At 35.4% G+C, this 14,721-nt stretch overlaps 2 protein-coding genes across 3 annotated transcripts in view; one reads left to right on the top strand and one right to left on the bottom strand.

Moving 5' to 3' along the window:
* MS3_00001785 (uncharacterized protein) overlaps positions 1–3,062 on the top strand; it is a 41,830-nt gene extending 38,768 nt beyond the window's left edge. For both annotated transcript variants that reach the window (XM_051209280.1, XM_051209281.1), the window contains 2 exons: positions 970–1,068; positions 1,561–3,062. In XM_051209280.1, coding sequence (XP_051074721.1) covers positions 970–1,068; positions 1,561–2,097 — 636 coding nt within the window. In that variant the 3' untranslated portion in view covers positions 2,098–3,062. The remainder of the gene's footprint in view (positions 1–969; positions 1,069–1,560) is intronic.
* A 1,120-nt stretch (positions 3,063–4,182) lies between these two features.
* Positions 4,183–12,757, bottom strand: RIC3 (Resistance to inhibitors of cholinesterase protein 3). The gene is made up of 8 exons (XM_051209282.1): positions 12,668–12,757; positions 11,392–11,552; positions 11,319–11,350; positions 11,144–11,284; positions 9,192–9,393; positions 8,550–8,678; positions 7,815–8,141; positions 4,183–4,668 (listed from the first exon to the last, which is right to left on the bottom strand). The coding sequence occupies exons 2-8, from the start codon at positions 11,528–11,530 to the stop codon at positions 4,619–4,621; spliced, it is 1,020 nt and encodes a 339-aa protein (XP_051074723.1). The 5' UTR covers positions 11,531–11,552; positions 12,668–12,757; the 3' UTR covers positions 4,183–4,618.
* Positions 12,758–14,721: the final 1,964 nt, after the last annotated feature.

The following is a 14,721-nucleotide window of genomic DNA, read 5'->3' on the forward strand; positions in this document are numbered from 1 at the left end:
TCCCATATGTATGCATTTTTTGGGAAAGCTATATATGTATAGGGAAATGCTTTTTGATCTTTTCACTCGGTGTTCCTTTTTAAAAAAAATAAGAATTATTTATGTTGTTGAGTGATTTATCTACCTATTTGTTTATTTATAGTTTCCTATTGATTAGCTCTCTTTATACCATGTGATATATTATTTCTTATGGGGAGTATAATTTTCTTCACTAATTATTTCTTATTGTCGTAAACTGTCCTATCCTTTTTTGTTTTTTAATCCCTAATAGAATCTCTATTTTAAATTTGTTTGCTTTTTTTCAATTCGAAAAAGAAAAACAACAAATCAACGCAGCATTTATTATGCACATCTACTTTTATTATTTATAATTAGTTGGATAAATTATATCTTAACTGAATTTCCTTTGATTATTTGTGCTTTCTAGATTAAATGTTTGTAGATACAAGTAATATAAATGTATGATTCACTTGTTTCTATTACAGAAAAATGAATAGGTCAATGGGAAGATACAAGTAAAACAATACCAAGTGAATTTAAATTCACTCCATTGCACAAGCAAGTGGCTATCAGGACTCAGTAGCTGAGTGGATAACGCGATGGCGTTTGAAGCGAATGATACTGGGTTCGAGTCCCGGAGTGAACATCAACCCTGAGACGCAGGTACATCCAGCTGACGAGTCCCAAATAGGACGAAACGCGCGTCCTGAATTCCACTGCTAGCCACTATCCATCATTGCTTACAAAAGGCTCGTGAATTAAGGCAATATCGAGGCATACGCACAGTATGCATATATGCCAACAACAGACTGATCAGTCGCAGTCTTAAACCTCAATGGGAAGATACAAGCAAAACAATACCAAGTGAAAATGAATAGTCGTTTTCATTAGTATTTAATTGAGTGTGATATTTCAATCATTATCGAGCATAAATTAATTGATACTGAAAAATTTCTGTTTTTTCATTAGTTGAAAATTTGGCTTAAATCTGAGCTTCCTATTCAAGTTGACGGCGAACCATTTATTCATCCACCTGGTCAAATTACTGTACTACGTTCCGCATTGAGTGTAAGCGAGTCATTTTAGTTATTTTAATATAATGTTAAACTATATTCATTTAATTTTTTTTCTAGTCTATGTTTACATTTGCAAAGTTTTTATCTTCAATCTCTCACTTACATTTGATGCGCATGCTTTCATTGTGAGCTAGTAGATCATTGATAATTAAGTGACATTGATGTTTTGTCGTGATTTACGGACACTTCATCCGAAACTCAGCTTGAGATTAAGCCGTAAACATTACGATCCTTGTAGCAAACACAATACTTCAAGACTAGATTTGAAATCCGGTCATCCACACCAACTTACAGTTACTTCAAGTCATTTCATCTTATGGTAGACACAAAATAGCGGGATTCTTATTAATGATCATATCGATAGTATGGCTGAAACACGTAATAAGTCTATTATTTTACGGCTTTTCATTGACATAAAACTTTAGATCAGCTTGATTACTTTAGTTATTTCCGCAATTTGTTTTATTCCATAATACGTATGTAGGCCAATATGTTAAGAAAGGTTAAACGACCTAAACGAAGACCTGGTACAGAGGACTATGGATTGAATCAATTATCATCTACTACAGATCAACAGTATCAAAATTCAATACAACAATATTCAACCACAAGATTACATGATTTCAGTTCATCATCTGATTATTCATCTTTAAATGTGATACAGAATATAAAGGAAGATTTACAACTTCCTATAAATAAGTTAAATATGGATCCATTCATTTCTGATACACCTACTTATAGTAAACCAATAATTAATTTAACATCAAAACCAATTTATAATAAGGTTAATACACCAACCAATACTGTACAGTCATCAACAGTGTCTGCAGTACATTCAAATGATAACGACAATACCGCTGTTTATCATCAAGGAAGCCTTACAAACACTTTAAATCAATTAAGTTTAGGCAGTAATATTCGCAGTCAAGAAGTATTATCGTCTTCTTCTTCTGTCAATCTTCCTTCATCATTATTACGTATATGCTCATACACAACACTATCAGGTGACGACAGTGTGTGAAATTCATTCCTTTTCTTAATCGGATGAAAAGATATCTATTTTTGTATTTTTATGAATTATACTGCATGTGTTCGTCAGAAAAAAAAACACTAAGCAAGACCATTGTAATAATATATGCAAGCTGTATAATGTAACTTTATTATTTCATATCTTTTAGTAATGCCATTTCGAATTTTCCTTTTTTATTTTAAAGATAGGTTTGTCTTTTTCGAGACATATATATTTGTTTCTTTTTGTAAATTCCATTATATATTAAGTCGTCTTTGATGTCATCGAATATTCTCATCCATCTTGTTTTATTCTCGTTAATATTTCTCTCTTCTGTACTTCCCTCCTTTTCAACGGGGTGTGTATCTTTTAATGGGAGAAGACTTGTTTTATTTGTTCATCTGTACATGTGTGTGTTCAATTTCAAAAACAGGTAGTAGGAATACTTAATTATTGTTGTCATTTTGATTATCTACTGATTAGCAGTGTTATTAGTAGTATACATGACAACAATAAATTATTAAATTCAAACTATTGTTACGGTATAATTTAATCAGTCATTACCATTATTGAGTCGCGTTTTTTTTAAAATTAGATTATTTGTTTGTTAGTAGAATTTCCATATTTTACTCATTATTATATTGTTACGAAGATTAAAAAAGTTAATCATAGAAGTCTATTGTAAACTAATTTTCATTAATGTATTCAAATATACAATGGGGTAAATAATCAATCATGAGCCGTGGTTTTACAGGTTAGCGTTTTTATGTCAATTCGTCTATTGTAATTTTGGTAGTTCCATTATACATTGTCCTGAATGAAGTAGATTTGATGTGTACTTGTCAAATATTGGTTACTTATTTGTATTTGTCCTTTAGTTCATGGAAAGTGAAAGTAGTTGTTTGCTTCAATTGCATAATTCTAAACCAAACTGTAAGGTAATCTAAATGTTACACATCTTGTGTCGTATTCATTTAATGACTATTCCGAAATGTGTTATAGGTAAACAATACTTACAATAATTAGTCAGCTGTTAGTTATATTAGATTTTGTGAATGATTATGGACGGTATGCTTTAATATGGTAATAATTTTCGAGGATGAACTTATCCATTTATAATCAATTTGTCCTATAAAATAGCGATTTCTAGAAGACTTAGTTTCTAAGTACTAATCCGAATTTATTTTCCGACTATTTAGTGTTTCACCTTTGAAAAATAACTGAAGCAGTCTGTTCAGCCTGTAGTAATCTAATGATCCTTCCAAACTACTAAACTTTTTTCAAAAGTGGGAATCCCCTATTGATTATCAATTTTTGCAATAGCAAAAGAATGTTTATGTTGTTTAGATCAAGTTACATCTAATTAACTATTTAGTGGTTAGTTTTTGGCTGGCTTAACCGTAAAATCACAATATAGACAGATCAATTTTAGGCATCCAAAATAATCTCAACAATAAAATTCCATTAGTTTACAAGATCATTTGTTCAAACTGTTTGAGATGTGCAAATGTCCCGATTTAAATTCTCGAGATAAAATTCATCTTTCTCTGAGTCTTGGACATATTATTATCCCCACATTTCATTTTATTTATTCCTTCCAATATTTCCCGCTTGTTTTACACCAATGTTGAATATTCATTCTTGTGATGTTATGTGAGCTATAACAATATGGACAGATAGACGTTACTATCAGGTTCGGAGTTGTTTATGTCTCTCTGGCTACAAGATGAAATGCCTTGTTCATGAACTGTGTACAGCACATTTAAGAGATCACAGCCATTGTATTCTATAAATGCACTCCAATAAGCAGTAAGTGGAAATACTTGCTGGCGCTAAAATATCACTATTCTACAAACAATGGCAGGGTAGTAGTTAAAGTAAGCTACTCAAATATATGTAGAAGTTATACATATTCAAATTACGGATGTTCAAGTCAGTCTCAAAATGCTTAATAGTGCAAACAGACTGCACAAAATAAGTACAATTTGTAAGAAACGATTATAACGAATTGTATGAATTCAACCTACTCGTCGATTACTCCAAATTAACGAATACGGTATAAGAACTTTTTTTAAAGAGTTACTGAAGATCCAAAAGTTGCACACTTTGTAGGTTGAATGTATTTTCTAGCGTACAATAATTATGCATCACACTCATCAAACGGATAAACACAATTATCTCATACAAATAAGACCATATTATAATTCAAATATTGCTTATCACATATTGTTGGTCAGTCAAGAGAAAAATGACAAAAATGCAACACTACCAAGGAATATTTTGAGGAATATAGAAAATTAAAAAAAAGAAAAGTAGAAAAAAAACTTATTTTGCTCACTACAACAATATACAAAGTGACAAAAACGAAGATAAATGCAAAAGTAACTAGAAACACAGAGGTCGTTATGAATAAAATTATCAGAACCGTATACAGAAGTGTTTGAATTGTTACTAATTGTTGTGGCGAGACTATTATGTAATTCATGGTGATTAGTTCCAGTGTTCAAATCATGATGACGGCTGGAGACCGAAATCAATTAGATGTAACCAGACGACGACGAATGCATGATTCAGTTACATCACCTAGTAAAAATTAAAGAATATACCTTATCATTGCCAGAAAATGAAAGGACACATGTATTACTTACTACCGCTAAAACTCATGGAGCATAGGTCACCCACCAGCACTCTCCATTCAACTCGGTCCTACGCAATCCTTTCCGGTTCTTTCCAGATGCTATTCATTCTTCTAATGTCTGCTTACAATTCCCAACGCAATATGTTCCTAGGCCTTCCTCTTTTCCATTCACCTTCAGTAATACAAGTTACTGCTTGTCTCATGATGCAGTTTGATGATTTGCATAATGTATATCCTATCTACCTCCAACATCTTTTCCTAATTCCCTCTTCATCTGGAAGCTGGTTTATTCTGTCACAGTGGGTTGTTGTTGATGGTATCCGGTGAACGAACATTGAGTATCTTGTGTAGACAGTTGTTTATAAATACTTGTACATTTTTTATTATGGTTGTAGTCGTTCTCTAAATTTCAACTCCATAGAGTAGAACTGGCATCTGCAAAGACCAAATCTCCTAATTGCATTCAAGTTGTCCATTGTATTCGGTGCTTCCACTGAGATGTGGTCTTCATAATGCAGTAAACCACCAGAAGAAAGATAAAGAGAGAGGGTAAGCAGCTTTGTCTGACACCGGACGCATCTCATCCTATGATATCCTCGTATCCGGTGTTGTCCATTCCGACTTTGGCGTTTAGATCTACCAGGATGGTGAGGTCCTTTGTTGGGTACTTTGATATGATCGATTGCAGCTTCGCGTAAAACTTATCTTTATCGTCTTCATTGTTATCATTAATGGTTGCATAGCACTGGATAACATTCATTGTGATTCCCTTCTTTGTTTTGATGCTTTGGTGATCCTGGATCCATGAGATTTCCACCCTATAAGTGTTTTCCGTGCCTCTTTGGACAGCATCAGAGCAACTCCCTGTGTGTGCGGAACCAATTTTTTTCTTCGTGACCCGAGTACAGCAGCAACTCCCCCAAATCTAACCTTTTCTGTCCAACTTGGGTCCACTGATCCCGAGCACCGTCAAGTTGTATCGTATTATTATTATTAATGGCTTTACTCAATATTATATTTTGGTACAACATAGAATTCTCATTCCTGTAACTATTTGACTGGTCCTTCCGGTCTCCAACATTGTTCGAAGATTCCATGTGCCTGTATTAACTATTGCTCTGGTTGTTAGAAGGAGCATTGGCCTCGTGAATTCCGAAAAGTCTCGGATTTCATTATGAAGCGTCATAATTCTTCTGAATAAATATCCTACAACTCCCAGGGCAGAGTTTAAATGGTTTGATTTGCTTGTTCTGGTTAGCGTTTTTAACAAGGTTTTCCACAGGATGGGATTGCTGACGCCATACCCAATTCTCTTCCTTTACATGGGCTTGGGACCGGCAGTATATATTTACATAGGGCGAGAAAGGTTGATCACATAGTGAACTTCGGTTGTACTTTAGTTATAAAAAGCCTTATAAAGTGATTTACGAACGTAAATTCTCGCTTTTGACCAGTCATAAACCACTGTTTACATTATCTTGAAAAGTACACAGGCGTACAAGCCTATTAAAACATATAGCTTAGGAATAATCCTGTTGAAATTCGATGGCTAATGTATAAGAGTTGATAATGAGAATCGGAGAAACTTTTGAAGAAGGAAACTGGTACCAAGCAAAGTAGACTCTAGTACTATTAAAGATGTGTGAGAGGTTGATACTAAAATTCACGACAATGTGAGAGTTTCTCCTTGAGAACACTAACTGGGAAGCATGGGCAACAAATGTTCCAAGGAGTACACGAGTTCAACCTTGTAGTAGTACATGCATTCTAAGCCTCCCTCATAACGGATTTCGTTAGAAAATTAAGAAACTTTTACCATGAAACAGATTAAGTTATGTAAGGTCGGTACTTCATATAAGAGTTTTTCAAATGATAATGAAAAGATAAGGTTGAATGTAATTGAAATAATGCTAGCAATCATATATTTAGGTGATCAGATAGCACCTTGTACACATGTCCACTTCATAATATTGCAGTTTACAGTACGAATAAAGAAAATTAATGTTCGCAAGCTTAAGAGAGCATATTACCTGCATAAGATATTACGAAATCAACATTGCGGAATCCATTTCTCTAGGAGATTTCCATATTCTCTTCAAACATGCATGTATTGGCTTTTCTTACACGACTAGTCTGATATAATATAAAAACTGCTTATTTATTTATTTTAACACATAAATATTGATAAAAAGGGGCACCGAATACATATGCGCTACACAAGTCACTTGATTTGTGTGTGGGCTGTGATACTGACCAGGTGCCCAGACCGAGGCAGATGATTTCCTTATGGGGCCACACCCGGAGCCTTCGACCTATAAGTCTGATCCACAAAGCAGTGGAGCAACGTAAGAAAATGCAGTCCCATGGTAGCCGATGACCAACGATTGGTTCATACGCCATTTTTTCCATCAGGATCCTGGAGCCCATGGGCACCATTGGTTTGGAATCAGATTTTTCAACTCCCCTAGGTTGACCCCTCCGTGCCAGTAAATATGATTTAAATACACACCATTGTCTTAGAAATCCAGCTTATCAGAACGGAAAATATCATCTATTTCTCAGCCTTCTTTAAACTACTGCGATTTTACAGTGGAGTGAAAACCTAACTTGCTATACTTTCACCCACTATATTTCACAATTTTCACGTCGTATCTGTTCATAAGTCAATACTTCTTAGGGATTTTAGGATCTGTTTATAGAACTCACAAGTCATCTTGTTTTCAATTAGCTTGATGAGTGCATAAACCACTAAATATTAATGCGCATTCCTCTCCTTACCAATTGACCATTTGAAAGAAATCATTTTATAATTGCACTGGGTTGTATAAAGTAAATACTACGTTGTTTTGTATGGCCAAGTTGGAGTAGGAAAAACTACCCGACAATCATGAGCGGATGCAAACGTAGAAAACAAAAGTACTTCGGAATAAGAAGAGTGGTGAATAGAGAAAGACTAGAACTGTTAACCGTCTGATTGAAACTTTACTATCTGCATAGTAAGGTCAGAGTTTACGTATAAATGGAAGTCAAAATAAATAGTAGTAATGAGGAAAATACCATTGAATAACTGATTTGTAAATATAATGCTAACCTTTGTTATGGTCGTCAAATGTCGTCACCTCTTCATAGGGTATTTCTAAATTCTCCTTTGACTGTGAGATATTAAAATCGCGTTCTGATTCATTTTCCTCAGTGATTTCTTTGTCTAACACTTCACTTGCCGTATCTTCATATTCATTCAAATTTACTCCAGACTGTTCCCTGTCAGATATGGTAGTGAAAATTCCTTCATCTATCTCTTGTTCTTCAATTGAACCACGTAGAGCATCTTCTGCAGATTGCATTGCTTGTAGTATGCGTGTCATTTCATGTTCAGTTTGCTCGAGTCTAACACGAAGACGCGACAGCTCTTCCGTATCTATAATTTTCGAAATATGAAATATCAAGTTACTTAGGATTATTTATTATTATTTAGGATTAGCAACAATGGATGCGTTGAAACAGTTATGAAATACACGTTAAAATGCCTGGCTGAATTCCCTCTTAAAATCACCCTGATAAATAATCTGACAGTAAAATCTATAGGTCAGTCAAAATTACATGTAGGTTTTGGTGGGAAAAAATAGTAAATTAAATATTGGCTGAGTTATTTAAACAGACGAATGACGTAGAATCTTCCACACTTTGCATCAACACGAAAAAGAACATCTGCAATCTTGAAAAACGGCAAAGAGTAATGAGGAGTTAAAAGATGGGGAACAAGTAAAAAGACGTAATTAGACGTATATGATAGTCAAATTAAGAGTAGTAAGTAGACCGAACTTACCCAAATCTTGGCGTTCCATCCTCATAAGCAATTTTCCCAAATCTTTGGGTAAACTTTTAGCCGAGCGATAAATATCTGGGTAAGAACCCTTGAAAACGGAACCCCATTCAAATGGTTTGCGGTTTGAATCTACATGTTGAAAGAAAATGTAAACTTGTTAATTTCAGTCTACTCACCACCTAGCGTAGGTCTTTGATTTTCAATTAAGCAGAGATTTTCAAGCCACAATAAGCTAAACTAATGAGTGAAATATTTCTTGTTTGTATTCCCACTAGATGTTTGCTTTTTATTTAATATTCTCTTCTCAAGCAGTTTCTGTCAGAATAGTGCAATAAAAATGCAATGGTGAACAATGTGAGTTAGCATCTAGCGCTTTATACGTTTCTTTGAAGTTTGGGAGAAGCAATATTCAGCCTCTTCTACCAAGTGTTCTCCAAACCTATTTCTACATCTATAGCAAACATTTCGAGAAGTGGATAACTTATATAACAAGAATAACAATAATTAGTAGCATACAAAACTAATGGTTTGGTAAGGATCAGTGTGAAGTTATGGCATGGTTGTGCACAAATGAGATATTTTAAAGTAAATGTAATAAACCATCACTCTTTATTGGGTTAAGTGAAAAGGGAAACAAATTACCTCCAGATGATTTTCTAGAACTAAGAAAATTTAAATTTGGATTTCCAAATGTGTCTGTTTCAGCGGTGTCATCGTCATCATCGGACGAGTCATGACCCATGCGAAATTTACCCCGATCAACATCATAATGGAAATCACGATAGTATTGTCGTAGAAACTTCTCTTTTTTATCAGTATTTTTCCGGCGTTTTGACGAAAATATCTACAAAAGGATGAAAGAGATTATTCGGCATATCACTTCATAGATTTCCAATACTTTGTAATCGATAGTATAATGCTGACTAAAGATAAGAATATGGTAAATCTCGAAATTTGAACAGTTGGGCTACGTGTCTGAAGCCTGCATCATTTATTTGAGTCTGCACAAACAAGTTATCTTTTTAGTCCACGAATTAGAATGTGTTTATTTGTCTACTTAGTCGTTTCCATCGAAAACTGCTCAAGAACGTTACTTGTTTCCGAAACAAAGCAAATTACGAATCACTAATAATGAAAGTAGCACCAGATACAAACTATAAGAGCAACAAAATCGAAACAGGTTTACTGATTATTGTGAACTATCATGAGTAGAGATTTGGAGAACACATGTAGCTCAAGTTAGTCAAGGTCTTTCTGATGTTTTTACGAGTTGAGTACTTGATGTTATCAATACGTTTAAGCTCTTGGTAGACAGTGAGCAACCAGAGTTTTTGGATATTAGACTAACTGCCCTCTGAAGTTTTAAGCTTGAAGTTACGATCTTTAAGTTTCCAAGTGGATAACCTATTCACATTTCACCACGGAAGTAGCACTTGATGCCAACCGCTTAGGCTCATTATCTGTGATAAGTTGAAGCGATTGTCTACCATTGTCAACCAACGCTAGCTTCCTCATCCTCGTTGTCTAATAAAACTTATTATTGTTACATAAACATTTTATCAGTCAGCAATGATATTGATTTCAGTTTTCATACTGGTTGGAGCTCCCTGTATCAATATTGAGGAAAATAAAAGTAACACCTAGATTCTAAATATATCACAAAAACGACATAACCATGACACGGGATTCAATATTTTGATAAATGATCCCCACCGACTAATTATAAGTAGGGTCGAACACTGACGGCTTCAACATGTAATTTGAACGCAAATTTAAGTAGCCAGGAAGATATTGCGGACCCAATATTCCGGTATTTGGTACATATAAACGGGACGTTGAGGCGAGCTTATGTAGAAGAAGTGATAATAAAGATGGTAAAACTGAGGAAGGAGGAAGACTGACGATAAGCAAGACGGACTCCAGTTTTGCTAAATGTATAGTTGATTAGTATTATTTGATTACATACACTATGAGAAGTTATTTGTTTCCTAAACAACTTAACACAAAGTACATTAGCAATATACAAGCCTGTGGCTAATAAGAGATCTGATTGAAGCAGGTTACATGAAAATTTTGTGGATGCTTTTTCTCGTTTTAGCTATGCTCAGTTTGCACAATTTAAGTCTTACAGATCACCTTAGACATTCTCATGATAGGTGTGCGTTGTTTTTAGGTTTGACATATTCTATTCCCTTATCTCGTCTGTGAAGTAGGGTAGGTGGTGTTCGACCGTGTAGAATAACTTACTGCAGTTAAATTCCGACATGACTGGCAGTAAAACTTCATTTTGAGATATGAAATTTTCGTAATAAACGATTACCAACTAACCTATCTGAGATGGTAGGACCTCGAAAAACAGTTGTTCCAGGTAGTATATTTCGACTGGGTTGTTACGATAGACAACAACTACATCAGAGTGGTATCTACAGTATGGAAAATAGTCAATACGGAATCTGCGTAAGTGGGGCAGAGTTCGAACAAACTAGTAAACAAAATATAATTTGGTACTGTCGCAATCCTATTTTGGCATCTGAGACTACGGTTAATAACGAAATATAAAACTGAAGATTATGAAGAAATATACAAAATCTCACCTTTGAAAGTGTGTAAAACAAATATAACACTATACCAACAGCATAGACAGGCAAAACGATCGACATAATTCCACCTCTTTTCCCTTGATCCTGTTGAACAATCCCTTCTGAAGCTCTGATAGGTTTTTGTGCGTGATGACCCTGTAAAGCGCTCGATAAAGTCACAAGAACGTACATTTAACCGGAGGTTTTCAAACCTGGTATGCTCTATACATACAGTAATTTCGTTAAAGTGGTACATTACCTACCTTCTGTGTGCCTATTTTTTGTAAAACCCAGTAGATGAAGAAGCATCGGATGGAAGATTTTGGGATACAGTATTGAGAAGCATGCTATTATAACACCCAAAACCAGATAGGTTTGTACACGAACTGATATCTGGGACATGTTAATAGTCAGTGCATTAAATCTAAAATAGTTTATGGAGTAATACTGAGTTATAAGTGATATATCCAAGCACACAATAACATTAGCATCGTTTGATTTCTTCATTAAAAAGGCATCACGAGATAAAAGACTCGTGTAATATTAAGGACATGCAGATATTGTTGTATTCAAAGAGATCTGATATGACAAGATTATAATGTGATTCACCTTCTAAGTGGTTTCAACACTGTATGCACATACTATGACTTAACAAGGCTAATAATAAAACCCAACTTACGTTTCTTTTGCTTTTGATCTAGATGGTTTTTTTGCTGTGCTGATTTAAACTGAGGGACCTCGGAGGAGCGTATAATTGTCAGATAAGAATGATAACCGACCATCTGAGCAAAACTAACATAAGCCGTTTAGTCTTCTGTTATCACTAAACAAAAAATCGATACCTACGTAGTCTCCAGTCCTTAACATATAAATGGATGGGGGAACAACTGTTTTATAATTTGCTGGTGGTTACCGAGTACTTGATCAATGGAAACAGATATCCAAACAGTAAGACTCTTGAGAACTTAACAGTAGTGCGGAAGGCAAATAGCACGAACATGATCTGACACCCTATGAGTTGTTCTAAGCTTATATGGATAGTTTGGTTTCTTTTGGTTTGTTTCCACCTGTTTTGCTAAGGTTTTAGGATTTTGAAATGACCATTTGTCAGTCCAAATAAAGCCAACCCAATCTCCCGATTTTGGGAAAAATTTGACCCATTTTAGGGGAGCTACTGTAGAAAATTTTGAAGAAATAGCACCAAAACACCAATATTTTCCTTGAACCTTGGTGAAGGGTATTCGACTTTGGGAATTTTCCCAAAATTCGGGAGATTGAGGAGGTCACTGCAACAGTTTCTCTTTGAGGCATACGACCCTATAAGAGGAATTTTCGGTTAGAAAACGTTTTGTGTATTAGGTCTTAACAATTACAATCAAGTAAAGCGGACAATCAGTTCATCACTAGTTTCAACAATCGACCAGCTGTAACACAACGACATACGACAGCTTTTAGGCGGGAGATCCACTACAACATGATGCTTATTACAGGTTTGATATGTAATGACCTAATCACGAGGCAAAGGAAATATTTTCTAACTTGAACTCTTTCCTCTTTTGTGTTAGTATGCCTCACAAAAAACCCTTACGCTCATGAGAACTTAAACACCCCACTGATACTTGAGGTTATTTACAATGATCAATAGTTTTGAGAAAAACTTGTCCGAACCTGAAATTTAAGAGCAGAATTAGTACACTGAATGCGCGAAATAATAAAGCATAGCTTCTGCTTACAATTAACAGTCTGGATTTACTGATATTGAGTTGAAAGGGATTTTCCTAGTCTAGTTATATCATCTGGAACAGTTAACTAATAATCTGCGTCTAATATTTACCTCCAAACCTATATATATATATATATATATATATATATATATATATTAGTGTGCGTGGAGATCCGTTTTCCGTTTGCCGACTGTGAGTTGGAGACCTACCTTGCAGCTGATACTAATTATTCGCAGGAATTACGCCCGGTTCCACGTCAATGTTGAAAAGATAGAGGACTTTCGTCATCAAATCGATGTACAACAAACGTCTATTTCGACCGGCCACAGTCGCGTAAATGCGTGCCGGTGAGCAGGTTTTCTGAGAGGTTTATCATGCTGTATGGTTCGGGCTGGAGGAAACTTCGAGATTTCTGGCGATTTCTAGGAGATCTAAAATAGTTACTGTGATACTAACATCATTCTATGATGTCTGTTTCTCGTGGTCTCGAAACAAATCCTTTACGTGGCGGGTTTCTTTAGGGACTCTCGGAGGGTCTGCGACTATGATAAATGTTGGGGAAACGAGTGGTAGTATTAGGTAGATATGTAATGTCATTATGCGTTGTGATCGCTAGTATCCAATCGGCAGATGCAGCCAGTTTATCTACGGCGTCGTATTGGAATGAGACAAAAACAGCCTGCACATGTGGCTGTTGTGTCGTGATCGCGGGGGCCAGCTTCTGCATAACAGGGACAGGCATCCAATTCGCCAGGCCGGATCGTCATGTAGTTGAAAGTGGGGGAGGTAATAGTCTCCATATTTAAAAGCGATCTTTAACACAAATGCGATGCGTTCATTTAAACCCATTTCCAATAGATTTCAATAAACCGATGTTTTTGTCCAACTCATCATACGACTTGGTAAACATGTTTTTGTACGTCACAATTCACCACACCGATCCGTCGACGCTGTATATGTGGGGCCCTATGAAGCAAATAACTGTGATTCCAAGTCAGATACCATTGGTAAGACCTGGATTGAAAGATACCATCAGCATCTACCGTCTAAAAGCGATTAACTTTCTCATTAAATAGTCGAGCCACATGGTCCTTACGGCTAAGATGAAACCAACCAAACAACCAAAGAAAAGGATGAAATGTCTCTATCATCCGACAGCTGGCCTGAAATCGCATGCTCTGGAAGAACTGAAAAGTTTCCGGAACGACTAAAGGATTACGCAGAGTATTTTATAAGCTTTTGTATTCCATAGCCATTAGGTTGAATTCTCAGTTTTTTTACTTTGTGAAAAACACAATAAATAAAATATGTTTATTCGTATAATTCATTTAAAATCATACCAATTTTTTTCAGTATGCATGAGTATGTGTGCATTTCTCTCACAAAATCACCCTACAAAAATCTTTTGTGCAAGATAGTTCTCGCCGCCTCACGATATTTATTCATATATATATATTCATGAGCGGCTTTTTTCATCAAGCCTTGCATACTTAAGCAAGTACGAGTGTAATTTGGCAATCACTTACATGTATAGATTGACAAGTTTCCGGAAAAAATAGTTTTGTAAGTCTTAGATATTGATACTGACCCTATTAGTTTACTTAAACACACCTTAGCTGAAGGCGTTCGGTTACTCATGAGCATCAGTTCACCATTGGGCGTGATATGCTACACATCTTTCTCGACATTTAACCAGCCCAAACCAAGTACTTCCCAACATACCGAGTACCTTACAAATATATCTTCGGACTCCTTTGTCCCCGACCTCTGGTTTGATTGGGTTTGGTAAGTTTTGAATGCAAATGCGTTACAGACAAAAGCGTTATCAAACCTCTAATATCCATAACACCTAGGGCATTCCACTCACCA

The sequence above is a fragment of the Schistosoma haematobium genome, chromosome 1 (assembly GCF_000699445.3).
Source record: "Schistosoma haematobium chromosome 1, whole genome shotgun sequence".
In the NCBI taxonomy this organism is placed as follows: domain Eukaryota; kingdom Metazoa; phylum Platyhelminthes; class Trematoda; order Strigeidida; family Schistosomatidae; genus Schistosoma; species Schistosoma haematobium.